Raw genomic sequence first — 13517 nt, forward strand, 5'->3', positions numbered from 1 at the left:
CATCTCAGCTTAAATTTATGATGCACAGAGCATTCTGAAGTGTAATTCGTGTTGCAACACATTTCAGCACAGCGATTCCACAGTCATTTCAGAATTAATCGAAATCATGCATCACATGCAGTGATGTGTGTTCCTTGAACTAAGACATGCACTTTTCTGGTGTTAAACAATCTGTACTTGTGATCTGACCTGCAAGCCTTACCTCCGAAGTCATTGACTTACTGAGAGCGTTTGTCCTGCACGGTTTAAATCCCCCCTTTTCAACTTGCCTATGCTTCATTTCGAACCCTCACCAATGGTACAGAACACGCGTTGCTGGCTAAGACTACTTGCCCACGAAATTTAAGCCTGAATGATCCGACAACTGTTTACACTACTTCCCTCATTCACGCAACATTCCGCTCACTTCAAAGACAAGCTATCATGTTAAAGGCAGCCAATGCCAACGTTATTGGACATATAATATATTGAACAACTTGCCTCTACTGAGAAACCTTGGAAGGCACGTGTGTAACTACAGATATTCGGCTTTGCGTGACGGATCACAATCGCAATGATACCAAGGCAACCAAGCATCAAGTGACCCCGGGGACATTAATTCAACGGCTGCAGTGAAACGACGTAAACCACACGAATCCCTCGTCCGCAAAATGCTGTGTGCTGTCAAAACTTTGTCAATGTACTAAAAAATCTTGCTTTCGCGCCAAGCACCGGTGCACCGTGACGTGCTGAACTGTAGGCAGAGATATTCCAAGTAACAGAGATGCTGACCCACACGATGAGAAAGTTCCCAAGGCAACGTGCGGCAGCTACGCAAGTATCACGTCTCTGTGCAAGGCCTCAACAGCCCGCCGACAATTTTTCGATGCCAGTGGTGCTCTCAAACATGTTGATCAGAGGAATTTGAGGTTTTCATGTCGTTCAAATCCAAGTCTGCACATGCACAACGTCGGCACTTCACAACCACAATGGTATATACATACAAGTATAAACAGTGAAGACCTTTTCTTCCATTCGTATAACAATGGCACAGTTCACTGCCACAAGCAGAGGGAATCGTGTCTTGCAGAAGCTAAGTAGAACACCGACATTCGACTGCAGTGACAGGTTTCGGCGCATGGGCGACAATCTTGGAGATTTTCTCAGAAAGTGCACTTGAAAGACTTGACAGTACTCCATTGCTTCAAGCAGACTCCAGCTGCGTAGAGGGCGAGATATACACTTCATATTCATCAGTACACCCAAAGACAGATAAGGGTGATATAGCAACAGCTTTTGATGTCTTTGCAGCATGGACGCTCGTGACTCCATTTTTGTAGGCGGGCATTATGTAGGTAGCACATAACTGTTTGATAGCTACGTAGCTCAACAAACATCGCATGGTATGGGTTTTCAAAGAGAGGTACCTAGTGGGGTCTTGCATTTGCACAACCAGTTGCGGTCATAGACAGGCATCCTGCATTCTATGAATAAGAACCGTTGCTGACCAAGCTAGCTAGCTGTCTCGTCGGCAATGCCAAAATCGTCAGTGCCTTCAGCTTCGGCGAAAAAATCACACAATCACTGCACTGGGGCTTATATAAGGCGCGAGTTCCGTAGGTACCGTATCAACACATGGTACACGAACTTGTACTGTGCGAGAGTCTGTACACTGAGCATTCGCTGCATTCGAACAGAGCTCAGCACCCTCGGCACATCCACCGGAACGTTGTGATCGAGACAGAAGAGCAAGATGTCGCACAGAATCACCACACCCGACCTGCCCACGCCCGCGGTGCAGTGGACCACCATCGGAGTGTTGCGCGTCCGCAGAAGGCGCTGGTCACCCGAGGCCAGCCGGCGCACCGAGTCCACTTCCTCCATGAACCCGAGGAATCCCTGAATGTCCCCCGGAGTGCCGTGGTCGGGCCAGTCTGTGTACCGGAGGTGCCAGACGTTTCGGTGGCTGCAGGCGACGCCCTGCGACCTGCTCAACGTCAGCGAGGTCGTCACGGCCACCGCGGAAGACACGACACCCTTCCTAGCCACTCGGTATTCGCCAAACGAGAGCGCTGCATCATCACCGTCAGCCATAGGCCAGTATTGAAAACACTTCTCGCGGCCGTGTTCGTCTTCGGTTTCTGTTAGCATCACAACCACACCAACATGGTTTTCCCAGACCATCTGCCAGAAGCTTTTGGCGGTTTCTCGCGTGGGTCCCTGCGCTGCTATGTAAAAACGCTGGCTGTCACCCACGCTTGCCGAAACATGCGAAGCATTAATGTAACCAGTTCGGTTGTCAGGGGTAGGAGTCAGTCGCACACGGTTCTCTTCGTATGGGAGGACGTCACTGAAACGATTGCGAGAGGTGTTCTCCGAAAGCAGTGCCGTCGTGAAGTCGGCGTTCGGCTTGCGCTTCGCAATGCGCTCGAACTCGAGAAACACCTGGCCATCTTCCAATCGGCTCTCGAGGATTTGTTCAGGCCTCATGTCTTTGGACGTGCTGGGCGATGGAGACTCCTGATCTGCGCTGTCCTGGTCACCGGTCAGCAGCTGGTCTGGCTGGGCCACTGTCAGGGTTAGACCGTTCATGGCTGCCACCATCATGGGACCCAGCGGATGTGCCGGCGATGCCTCTTGACTCGGCGGCTCTCGTTTCTCCTCCGTAACCTGCTTCCGCGGGGGTGGCACTGGAGTGGCATCCACTGGCTTGGCCGCTGCTGCTGCCACTTGTTCTCGCGTCGTCGGAGAGCTGACACACACCTGAATCCGCTGGGGCTGGGCAACTCCAGACACCTGCGCATTCCATGACTCTCCGACAGGCACGTATGTTGGAAGCACCGGCCTCGGAGGCTCCACAATTGACCTCAGAGACTCGGATGTCACGTTCCCGTTGACAGCTGCCTGGTAATGCGGCAAACTCGGCTCCGACCCTTGAATAGTGCTCTGGCTGAGGTGACGACGGGACACCAGGTCTGGGCTTGCACTTGCCCGAAGCTGGTGATGGTTGCGTGTCAGATCCGGTGTGCTCGCGCTGGGCCGTTGGCCATATGGATATGGGGGCGGTGGCTTGTACTGGTAGTTTAGGTGCATGTTGGCAAACAGCTGTGCTGGGTTGACCTCGTACGACAATCCCTGAGATGTCAACTCCGGAGTGCTGTATGTGTGCAATGGTGGAGCGAGTAGTGGTGGTGCTCTGCCATGTGCAATGCCATCAATGCGATTGTTGTTGTTGTTCGCAAGGTCACCGAAAGACATGGAGTCACCGAGTTCGGTCAAATCGGCAAAATTGCCATAATGCATGTACGACAGCGGCGGAAGTAGAGGGTTGCAGGAGCGCGACAAGCTAATGTCCAGTTCATTTGACACTGCTGAAGTTGTAGCAGGATGCTGCTGCTGGTGATACACCTGACTATTCTGTCGAGTTTCAAGAGGAAGGTCGTTGAGGCTGCAGCTGGTGACTCCGTACTTGTTGAGCACCGCAGTTTCATAGTCTGGCGCCTGCCGGTACGATGGCAGTAGGGCTCGCCGCAGATCGGTTGCACTTTCAGAGCTACGGGGGAGGCTCACGTAGGAGTGGTGCACGCTGTTCGCTTGCTGACCGATCTCGTTATGCATCGGAATGTGCTCCGTGGATGCAGCAACATTCTCGCGGACAGGGGTCGGGTTGGTCGGATGGTGATTGTAGCCGTTGTGGTTCGGGTCGACCAGCTCGCCCGTGCTTCCAGGAAACGCGTAGTTCTCACTGTTTCGCGTCTCGGTGTGGTAAACCGCCAACTCGTCGAGCGACTCCCTGCTCTCTCCAACATCCGTCCCACGTTCACCGCCAGTGTTCTCTGCGTCCGGCACAGACGTCCAGCGAAAGCTCTCGCCCCCGCCGATGTTGATACTGGGCGCACGCGTGTAGGTCTCTCCCATCACTCCTCCAGGTGCCACAGCCGCGGACTCCTGCATGCTCATGTAGAAACCGTGTTGCTGCACGCACATCTTCCATATGTACTTCGCCGTGCTGACGTCTTCGAGCTGGAACTGGGCGGAGTGCGCCGCGTCACGGCCGACAATCTTGAAGTTTCGCTTGTGGTGAATGAGGTCCACGATTTCGCTCCACTCGTACAACGCCGGTTGGTGCTGTTGCTCTTCGCCCGGAGATGGGTGAACTGCGGCCTGCGACGTGTCCTGGTCGCCGCTGCGGCGCACCCGTCGCGCGGTCACTCCCTGCACTGACACGCCGAGGACCATGTCGACTCCCGAGGAGGGGTCGCGCACTTCGAAGCGCTCTTCGCCGTACCCTTCGAGGCACTGCACGGTCTGTATGTAGTAGAGCTCCGCGGTCGCGTGGTCCAAGCCCTGAAGACTCCGGTGGGCGTTCACGATTTCGTCCAGCAGCGCCGCCTCCTCTTCTTCGTTGGCGCACGCGAGCAGCACCGATTTGGGAAAGAGCACGAAGTTGCGCAGGTACTCGGCCGTGTGGTGCTCGGGCCGGTGGTCTCCGAACTCGGCCTGCAAACTGTAGCTGGCCAGCCGTATCGCCTCGCGACGCTCGCACGGCAGCTTGCCCTCGTTGACGTCGCTCTTAAGCTGCGAGAAGTAGTAGTAGCGCGTCACGTCACTCTGGAGGAGACGGCGTGCCTGCGCGGCGTTCGGAACGTAGAACATGACGCCCAGTTGCAGGCTGCAGCAGCCGCCGCCTTCGCGCGACGACGCGGCGCCGTGCTTGTCGAGCTGCTTCTTGAGCGGTCGCTCCAGGTCCACCCATCGTAGCTGGCCATCGCGTGTCTGGTACCGTAGGCCGAAGTACTCGGGTTGCGTGATCTGAAGTCGCTGGCACACATTCTGCAGGCACTCGCGACCCGCCGTCCGCGACGATACGATACACTCGACGGTCGCGTTCTCGAGAAGCTTGACGGCGATGACGCACAGGCTCTTGGAGACGACGCTGTAGTGCTTGCTCTTCTTGAGCTTGAGTCGGAACGGCATCTCGCTGCCTCGGTGGGTATTGTCGTCGCTCCCGTTGTCGAAGAAGCCGTCGCGACGCGCATTTTTTTCTCTCGCCTCCCCCTCACGGCATGCCGCGGCGCAGTGGCTGCTGCACCGCCGTAACGCGCCGATGACGAGTCACACACACTCACTACTGCGGTGGCGGCAACGCCTCGCCTCCGATTACCGAAGCGCTCGGGAATGCCGAGCAGCGACGCAACAGCGACGATAGGCCTAGCGCTGTCATGGGGCGTAGGAGGATGGGCGCCGCCAGCGAACCAACGACGCTTGTTTGTGATCCCCGCTGTATAACTCGTTCTTTGTTTGGCACTTTTCTCGTCGACACACACAAACAACTCGCGAACGCTTTTTTTACAGCGCGCGCGCGCAGGGGGCGGGGAAAGCGGCGCTCGGCGCCGAGGCAAAATATTCGGGGTGTGTTTGTTCTGCTAAGGCGGAAGGCTTCGTCAGGAAATGTGTACCTTTTTGAGAAAACTCAGGTCCTCTTTCAGCGATGCTTTCATTTTACTTGCTTTTCGTGGATCCCACTGCGCGACTAAGGACGGCGCACCCAGTTTCTGTTATTGGACGCTGTGTTCCAGAGGGCTCTGTCGATGTGTTAAAAAGTTACTTTCGTTTAAGTTGTGTAAACACTGTTTAGTCTTGGTTTAAAAAGCAAGTTAACAAAACTATACATCGCATTGTTCCCAAAGTTTGGTAGAAATGACGCAATAATAAAATTTTGTCTCGGACTTATTTGTTCAAATGCGAATAACTTAACTATGGTGTCACACTTATAAAGCTGTACAGTTAATAAATTATAGGAAATTGTAGTTCACGCCAGCACACTTGGCGTGAAATGCGCTATGATCAATTTCTTTGAAATGTTTGGTGCACTGTTTAGTTCTTTACATTTCTAAGAGATGGCGCAAGCTACTAGGACGTGAAAGGCATGGAAAGGAGGACAGATTCTTGCCCGTTTTTGTGTCTTCCCTCCCCTCGCTTGACCTCAAGCAAGCCTTCAACCTGTTGCGTGCTGCACGTGCGCACGCAAACCCGGCAGTGCGAGTTGCCACTCTCTCTCACCTCTGTCCTCCTTCCCCCTGAAGAGAGGGGCGACTCCTCCCCGTTCTCGCAAGAACGACAAAAAAGCAAGAAATAAAGCAGTAAACACGAGGAGAGCTCCTGCAAAACTCGTGGAGGCCGAAGCACTCGCTCTAAAGAAAGCCGACCGCCCCGTCGGAGTGGTGCATGCGCGCTGGTGGTGAAACGCGGCGGCGTGCCGCGGTTGTTGTGGTGCCGTGTGTGTCCGTGCGGCGCGGACGGCAGCGATGGACGGCAGCGTGAGGCCGACGACGTCGCCATGAAGTTCCTCAGCGTGCGCAAGGTGACCCAGGGCACGGCTTCTGGCCGTGTCTCTGGTCGCCTTCTACGAGCCTTGCTGCTGCTCGGCTGGCCGCCGCTCGGCATCGACTGGCAGCAGCAAGACGACGGCGCTCGTTGCAGACGACGCTCAAGATGGCGGCGCTCACAAGACAGCCGACGCAGGAGTCGCCGCGGCCAAGAAGCTGGTGTTTCCTCAGGGCACCGCCCGGTTTTCACCAGAGTGCTAGTCGCAGGGTGTTGAAGGGGGGCAACGACGTCGATAACGAAGTGGAGGATTACGCCGACCAGCCGTCGGCGAAGACTTTGACGCCGACGGGGCCGATGATGCCGACGTGCGCGATAGCAACAGGTCGGCGGACCAGGGTGCAGCGGCGCCCGAGGAACCACCGCAGCAGTCGCCCACGACGCGACTGGAGGACGTGTTTTCAGTGTAAAGACGACGCGGACGTTTCACAGGACTAGGCTCGACGTCATACTCAAGACGTGGTTCGTCCTGGCACGCGAACAGGTGAGCGAGCTCCTTGCAGTGTTGTGCGTGTTCCCGTTCGGGCCGTTCGCGTACGTACCTCTTGCAACCTTTTGCGTCGACTGTATTTGCGAAGACGCGATGCACGTTTTCCCATTCTGAGCTGGGCGTCATACGTCCGGTGTAATTAAGATGTGCTTTCGTGAGCGGAGACAGGTACAAGTCTTTACGCACGTTTAGAACATGTTTGACACTTTACGCGGTTAATAACCTTTACTGTCTTCCACGTGCGAATTTTCCCATACATTTGACGTACACCACCTTACACGCCGATCAAAAACTGCGCGCTGTGTCACGTGCTTCGTGCTTTTAGTAACGTCACACATGTTTTTTTAGGACATACTGGTATTGGTTCCATAAAGGGTGCCGTTGTACGGGGGAATAGACACACAGACCCAATGCCATGCTCCTGCTGCAGCACGTGCGACACGATCGGCATACCTTGAGTGGACTGCAGGTGGGACGTGCTTCAGGTGCACACTGCGCTAGAAAATCCCGTTCATGTCCCGTCATGGTGCCACGATTGTTCAGCTGTAACGTCAGTTATGCGAGTTCGTTCAACTTACAAATACACTATAAGTATTGCAATCAATTGATTCCCCACGTTTTCTTTTTTTATTATCATATGCAGCTTTTCTGGACACCAGCGGCCTAGTTCGCATGAACGACACCACGTGGCGTATCGACCTTAAAGAATTCAAAAGTCCCGCCATGACGTTTGCAGTGACGCGGCACTAAATAAAAGAGAATCAAAAGAAACAGTACACACGCCCCGAGACTGTCGCTTCACCTCGGTGCGCAGAAAAAGAGAGCGCTGTTTTGTCGGCGTTATCTCGACGGCGACGACTGGCAATGAATCGGCAGTTTTTCTAGACGTGCATGCAAATGTCTGGCCGTTATAGACGCGCCCACGATGCATGAAGAGAATCCTGTTTTATTTTGTTTGGTTGTTTGTTTTGTTTGTTTGTTTGTTTGTTTGTTTAGTTTCTTGCGCTGCCGTACCGGTGGGATATTGGAGCAGCAGTATGCTGCTTTCCGAGTTTCTTTTTCAGCTAGCGGAACCATTATGTTTGGGTACGAACAGGATATTGTGGTTGCATATTAAAGCGAATTTCCTTTGGTGTACCACTTGGGTGATGTTCGTTTGCTCCTTGCGTTACCTCAAATTAGAACTGGATAAGTTTGAGAACGCTAGGAATGAGAGTAAAAAAAAGGAAGTTAAATATAGTTTTTATTTGTTTTCATTCAGTTCTTATTGAAATGTCGCTGCCACCGCAAGCTTGGCGCCGTCTATGCGGGTGTGCAAAATGATACAGTCGTTGAAAGATGATCTTGTACACCGGAGGAATGTGAATTTGGTTAGTTTTTTTTATTAGAAATGACGTATAGTAGAACATATACGACTGACGTGTTGTGTAATAATCTCTAGATCTGCCGTCTATTCCGCTAAAAAGGGCACTTATCTATCCTAATTGCATTTCTACTTTTTCTTTCTTTTTCTTCTCCTTTTTTCTCACAGTCGACTGACTCATGTGCTGGAGGGGATTGTCTTGAATCCTGTTGGCGCAGATACACCAATAGGTTACTCTAATGGGCTGGAAGTTCTCCTGAAGCTCTCCTTTCATGTTCTGTAGGCGCAGTCTCTTTCAACTTTGCACTTCAGCAAGCACAAAGTCGATCATGAATCACCTACTGGCCCAATCGTCCACTTTGATCAGCACAAAGAAATTCAGAAGAGCGAATTTTGGCGTTTTTGCGCTGACAACAACGATTGTTAATTCACATAATATAGTAACTATTCCTAGAATCTCTCGAAATCACTTCTTTATTCTGTATCACTTCCTGATGCAGAATACAAATGCATTGACTTGCTCAACAACGGGTCACAAGACACATCACAGAAAAGCGAACCCTTTAATTCCCCCTTCTTTCGTTCACTCAGTATATGAAAATTTCTTCAGTTGTGAGTGGAGCTCCTTCTGTTGCCACGAAGATGTGCAGGCGTTCCAAAGGAAATCTCAGCCTTTCTTTCCAGGAGGTTCCCTTAAGAGAACGATGGTGTTTATGCGCACAGGAATTTTGATTAGTATATTTCGCTCGTTGCAATGACTGAAAAATACCAGTCTTCAGCCAGAATAAAGTCGAGCGAAAGCTGCTTTTAAATGCGAAGCATTTCTTAGCGAACTACTGCGACTTTGAGCGTATCTATCTAGCCGCCTACGACATTGTTGCTCTCCTGGTCGCTTGGTTAATCGAATGTACACCAAAATCGGTATGGTGTAACATGACTGTATGACGAACATAAATGGCAAGTCATAACATGAAAATCATGACACGCATGTCATGTACAGCATGATTTACATGCCACGCTCATGGTGCGCTGGCGGCCGTTTCGCTAGCTTGATCTACACCAAATGTGGCATCTTGTGACGTGACTGTGTGACGAACATAAATGACACGAGTGACAACCGACCGAAATGTGTCACAAGACCCTGGCTGTGAATTACAGTGACATAAACGAGCTTGTTTTTTTTCAACATATGATTAGGATTTGTATTGTTGAATTGCGCTTTAAAAGTCCACAACGGCATGTCGCGTTGCCTGACGGGCAAGCCTTCATAGTGCACGAATGAGATGTGCAGAATGCTGTACGCAGTCCGCTGCTATTTACTAAAGAAAAACAATGCGTTTAAATTATTCCGCACGTTATTAGGCATTCTCGATTTATTCTGTGCTTATAAAAGACTAAAAGGAGTTGACGTTGAGAGGTGGCATTGCCTTCGCGACTACTAGTGAACGCATGTGGAGCAACGGCGCATGCGCGCGGCGCTTTCTACATTGAATGACTTCCAGGTAGCACACATCAAAAACCGGAAAAAATGCATTCCATAACGTTTGGGCTGTGGCATGGGCTTCGCAAGACACTGACCTACGTAGGCGGTGTCACGGCTGAAACGTTAGTAAAGGCATCTTTTCTTTTTTTAGTGAGTGCTACCCGCAAGGCATTCTCTACACACACACACGCACACACACACACACACACACACACACACACACACACACACACACACACACACACACATATATATATATATATATATATATATATATTGTTGTGCGCACAGCAAAGGTTTAAAGGGGTGTTTAATGAGCACAGAGGCACAAAAGACCGTGATGATCTCAGGAGCAGCGTGTGCATATATATATATATATATATATATATATATATATATATATATAATATCTATATATATATATATATATATATATATACAATAGTGCATTACCGACACGTTAGTCATAAACCTGAGGCGAAACAAGCAAGGCGAGCTTGATCTGTTCATTAGTTTGATGAACCGTAATCAGGCTTGGCTCGGGAACACAGTGCGGAGGGCAATCTAGTGAGCGTCGAATACTTGGCACATTGAATTGGTAAGCAGAACGGTTGAAAGGGTGTCGGCCTGATATCGCGTGCCTCTCGATAACAGGCCTGATATCGTGCATGCCCCTCGATTGTACTATCGCCGCGCGCCCCGGCACTTCCAGGTCACAATGGCATGCACGTTATGAGGGAGAGTGAGATAGCATTCTTCATAGGAAAGTGGCGAGTGCGAGAATTCAAGAAAGGAAAACCGCAAGCCCAGCAGCAAAGCAGCCGGTTGAAGATCTCTCCGTCGTTGCTATGGCAACGGTGCGCGCGGCCGCGCTCGCTTCCGAGTTTGCTTGCCGACCGTTTCGCCGTCTGTTCCGTGCACACCGGTTCCCGTCGCCGGCCTGCGCCAGTCAGCGAGGGGGGGGGGGGGAGGCGTAAGGGAGGGGGCACTCGCTGAAGGCCTTCACAGTTTGAGAGAAACACCTATTCTCATTATGTTGTCGGGTAAAACACCGCCTCCGTCAAACTTTTGGGAGGGGAGGCGGGTCCTTGGGGCATACCCCCTAGCTACTGGCCTGGCCTCTGGATCCTATATGGGCCCCGGTCGGTCTACGAAACTTCTTCCGAAGTACCACGGCCCGTACCGTGTGGTCTAGCAAGCCTCGTACTTCATACACGCCGTCAAGTCGCTGTTGAGACTTATTGTAATCAAACAATGTCGAGGCATGAGATCGTGCATATGGACATGCTAAAGTCTCCACTGTCACTGGGCAGCTGTCCGTAATTAGCCAGGATGGCTCTTTTTCGGACGGGAAGTAATGTAATGCAAAGAGCAGCACTACTTGCAGAAGCAGAGAGCGCTGCTCCCGTAGAAAAAGGCGACGATTCAATAATGCATGCTTTGCGTTGGTTCTACTATTACTGGTTACGTTTCTGCGTCGTCACACTTCATTATATTACTAATGGCTACCCTGATGCTTGCCTTGGTTTTCGTTTTGTATTGCCTTCTATGATTGAGGTTAACTAAAAATCTGGGTTTCTTTTCTTCGTTATTAAGTATTGGGTTGCGTGGTAATAATAATAAAACAATAGAAGTTCCTTACTTGCTCCATTTACAAAAGCGAAACCGAAAACTGCAGCAAAGTATCTTGGGTGCAATGCTCCAGCGAAAAAAACAAGCATCTAAATCTTCAGGCAGCGTTGTGCTAGTAATAATACTTGCTGGAGTTCTACGTGCCCAAACAATAATATGTTTATGAGGCATGCCGTAGAGGAGGGCCTGCGGAAATTTCGACCACTTCAGGTTCCGTAAACGTGCATCTAAAACCAACTACACGACCTTCTAGCAGTTTTCGCCTTGTTCAAAATGCTAGAAGCCGCCGTCAAAAGCCGAGCACCGTAACCGCTGTACCACCGCGGCAAACATAAGCGATTCTGAGAGAGACAAAAAAAGAAGAAAACTGCATTGGGATTCGAACCCTGCCCAAGCGATTTGCGCGCCAACAGCCCAGCACGGATGATCAAACCCATTCAGCCACAGCGCGCGGCGGCTAGCCCGTGATACGATAGCTATTATAAAGATACTATGGTCCAAACGCTCCTTGCAAAGCTCCTGCAAGTGTCCCCACCTTCCAAAGAGCAGGAACGGAATGCAAAAGGGAAAACAGCTGCTTTCTGTTTGCAAAAATGCGCTGTAGACCATAATTCGATGTTCACAGCGCAAGGAACGAGGACGGACATTGGAAAACACACACAGCGCTGAACTTACAAACTGACTAGATTTTCAAACTTAACAGCAATATATATGCGCTCTTCACCAGGAAAGAAAAAAGAATAGAGCAAAGCAAATGAAGCATACGAAAAATTCCAGAAAATATCGTAGAAGCCCAAACAATTTTGAAACGTGATAAAAGTGCACCAGCTTCGCTTGCTCTTTCGAGCAACGAAATGTGAATTTCTCGTGATCGTAAAATATATGTGAAATGCGATGATGGGTTGTTGTTTCCTGCGACTACAGTTTTTTGTCCACCAGGCCTGCAATTGTCGCGTGACCACAAATCACGTAACATCGCACATCTACTTATGTGACTACAATCATATAACAACTAGCTACGTGACAAAAAAATCACGTAAAATCACGTAATTAGTCTCGCCACTAAAATCCCGTAACGTCACGTAACTATTGACGTGACGTGTTGGCGCCAAAAACTTCGGACAACCGAGTGGCGCGGGGCAACCCTCAGCGTCTGCACTGGACTCTAGGTAAAGATGTACTGTCTATCTCACGTGACTAAATCCCTCACGTAGCCTAGCATATTTATAATACTATACTAGCAAAAACTTTGCACCTCTCATTTTCATTTACAGATGTTTAAAATGGCATCTTATTGGCGGCACGTTGAGGTGGGCTGCGAGTGCGTGCGAAAGCTGCTGAATCACAGGATTTCGTTTTGTAACTGGGAACACCAGTCCTGGACTTCCCGAAGCTTTGATCCACACACGTCATATCACACGGGTCCTATCCGATGCAGCGCACAGTGTTTGTGATGTAAAGGAGAAGGCATGCTGGTTTCTTCTGTTCACGTAGGGCGATGATATGACAAAGATGAATAAAAATCCCAGTTTCACCGCAAGGACGATGCAATGAGTGCGATAGCAAACAAATGAAAGTAAAGCTGGCAGCTAACTCTTCTAGATCCAGTCTCGCGTAACTCTACAAAAGGGGACTTCGCACGTCTCTTCGAGTTGAGAGCGCAGCGTGTAGAAGGGTCTATGAGCCGTCCGCTGAGGCTTGTTGAGATAGCGATTTTGGTTTCATTTAAGTTAGGGCGAAATCATTGCACTGCTGTTTGAAAAAGAACAAATAATTTTTCCTATTGTTGGATTGGCCTACTTATCTGTTGGTTTCATTAGTAGTGTCTAACAAAAAAAAGAACCCCTCGAAAAAATCCCCTCGTTCGTTAAGATTACGACAGACACTTGCGGTAGCCCTAAAGTAAAAAGCAAATGCAAAAACGTTCTAACTTTGTTTAATTACTAGCCTCGCTTGTCTAACGTTAGTTCGCTTCCTTTACGTTGCTGAATTGTAGGTACCTGAGAAGATCGTAACGACATCATGAGAAGGGAGAAATAAGCTTCCACCACATTACGGGTACGAAAGTTGGAAAGAGCTGTGTTCACATTACTTGATCGGGCGTTCTGTTCCTCGGACGTTTATAAAAGAATAAAGTAAGAAAATAAATGCAGATCGGTTGAACGATGTGATAAGCGTGGTGT

The 13517-nt window shown here is 50.3% G+C and overlaps 2 protein-coding genes across 3 annotated transcripts in view; both read right to left on the minus strand.

Annotated features, from left to right (window-relative positions):
* Nucleotides 1–13517, minus strand: part of LOC119398574 (AP-4 complex accessory subunit Tepsin-like) — a 115510-nt gene that overhangs the window by 57378 nt on the left and 44615 nt on the right. The window lies entirely within an intron of this gene.
* Nucleotides 861–13517, minus strand: part of LOC119399345 (tyrosine-protein phosphatase non-receptor type 21) — a 57217-nt gene continuing 44560 nt past the window's right edge. Inside the window, exon 2 of the mRNA XM_037666158.2 lies at nt 861–5322. Coding sequence (XP_037522086.1) covers nt 1576–4956 — 3381 coding nt within the window. The 5' untranslated portion in view covers nt 4957–5322 and the 3' untranslated portion in view covers nt 861–1575. The remainder of the gene's footprint in view (nt 5323–13517) is intronic.

This window comes from Rhipicephalus sanguineus, chromosome 7, assembly GCF_013339695.2.
Source record: "Rhipicephalus sanguineus isolate Rsan-2018 chromosome 7, BIME_Rsan_1.4, whole genome shotgun sequence".
In the NCBI taxonomy this organism is placed as follows: Eukaryota; Metazoa; Arthropoda; class Arachnida; order Ixodida; family Ixodidae; genus Rhipicephalus; species Rhipicephalus sanguineus.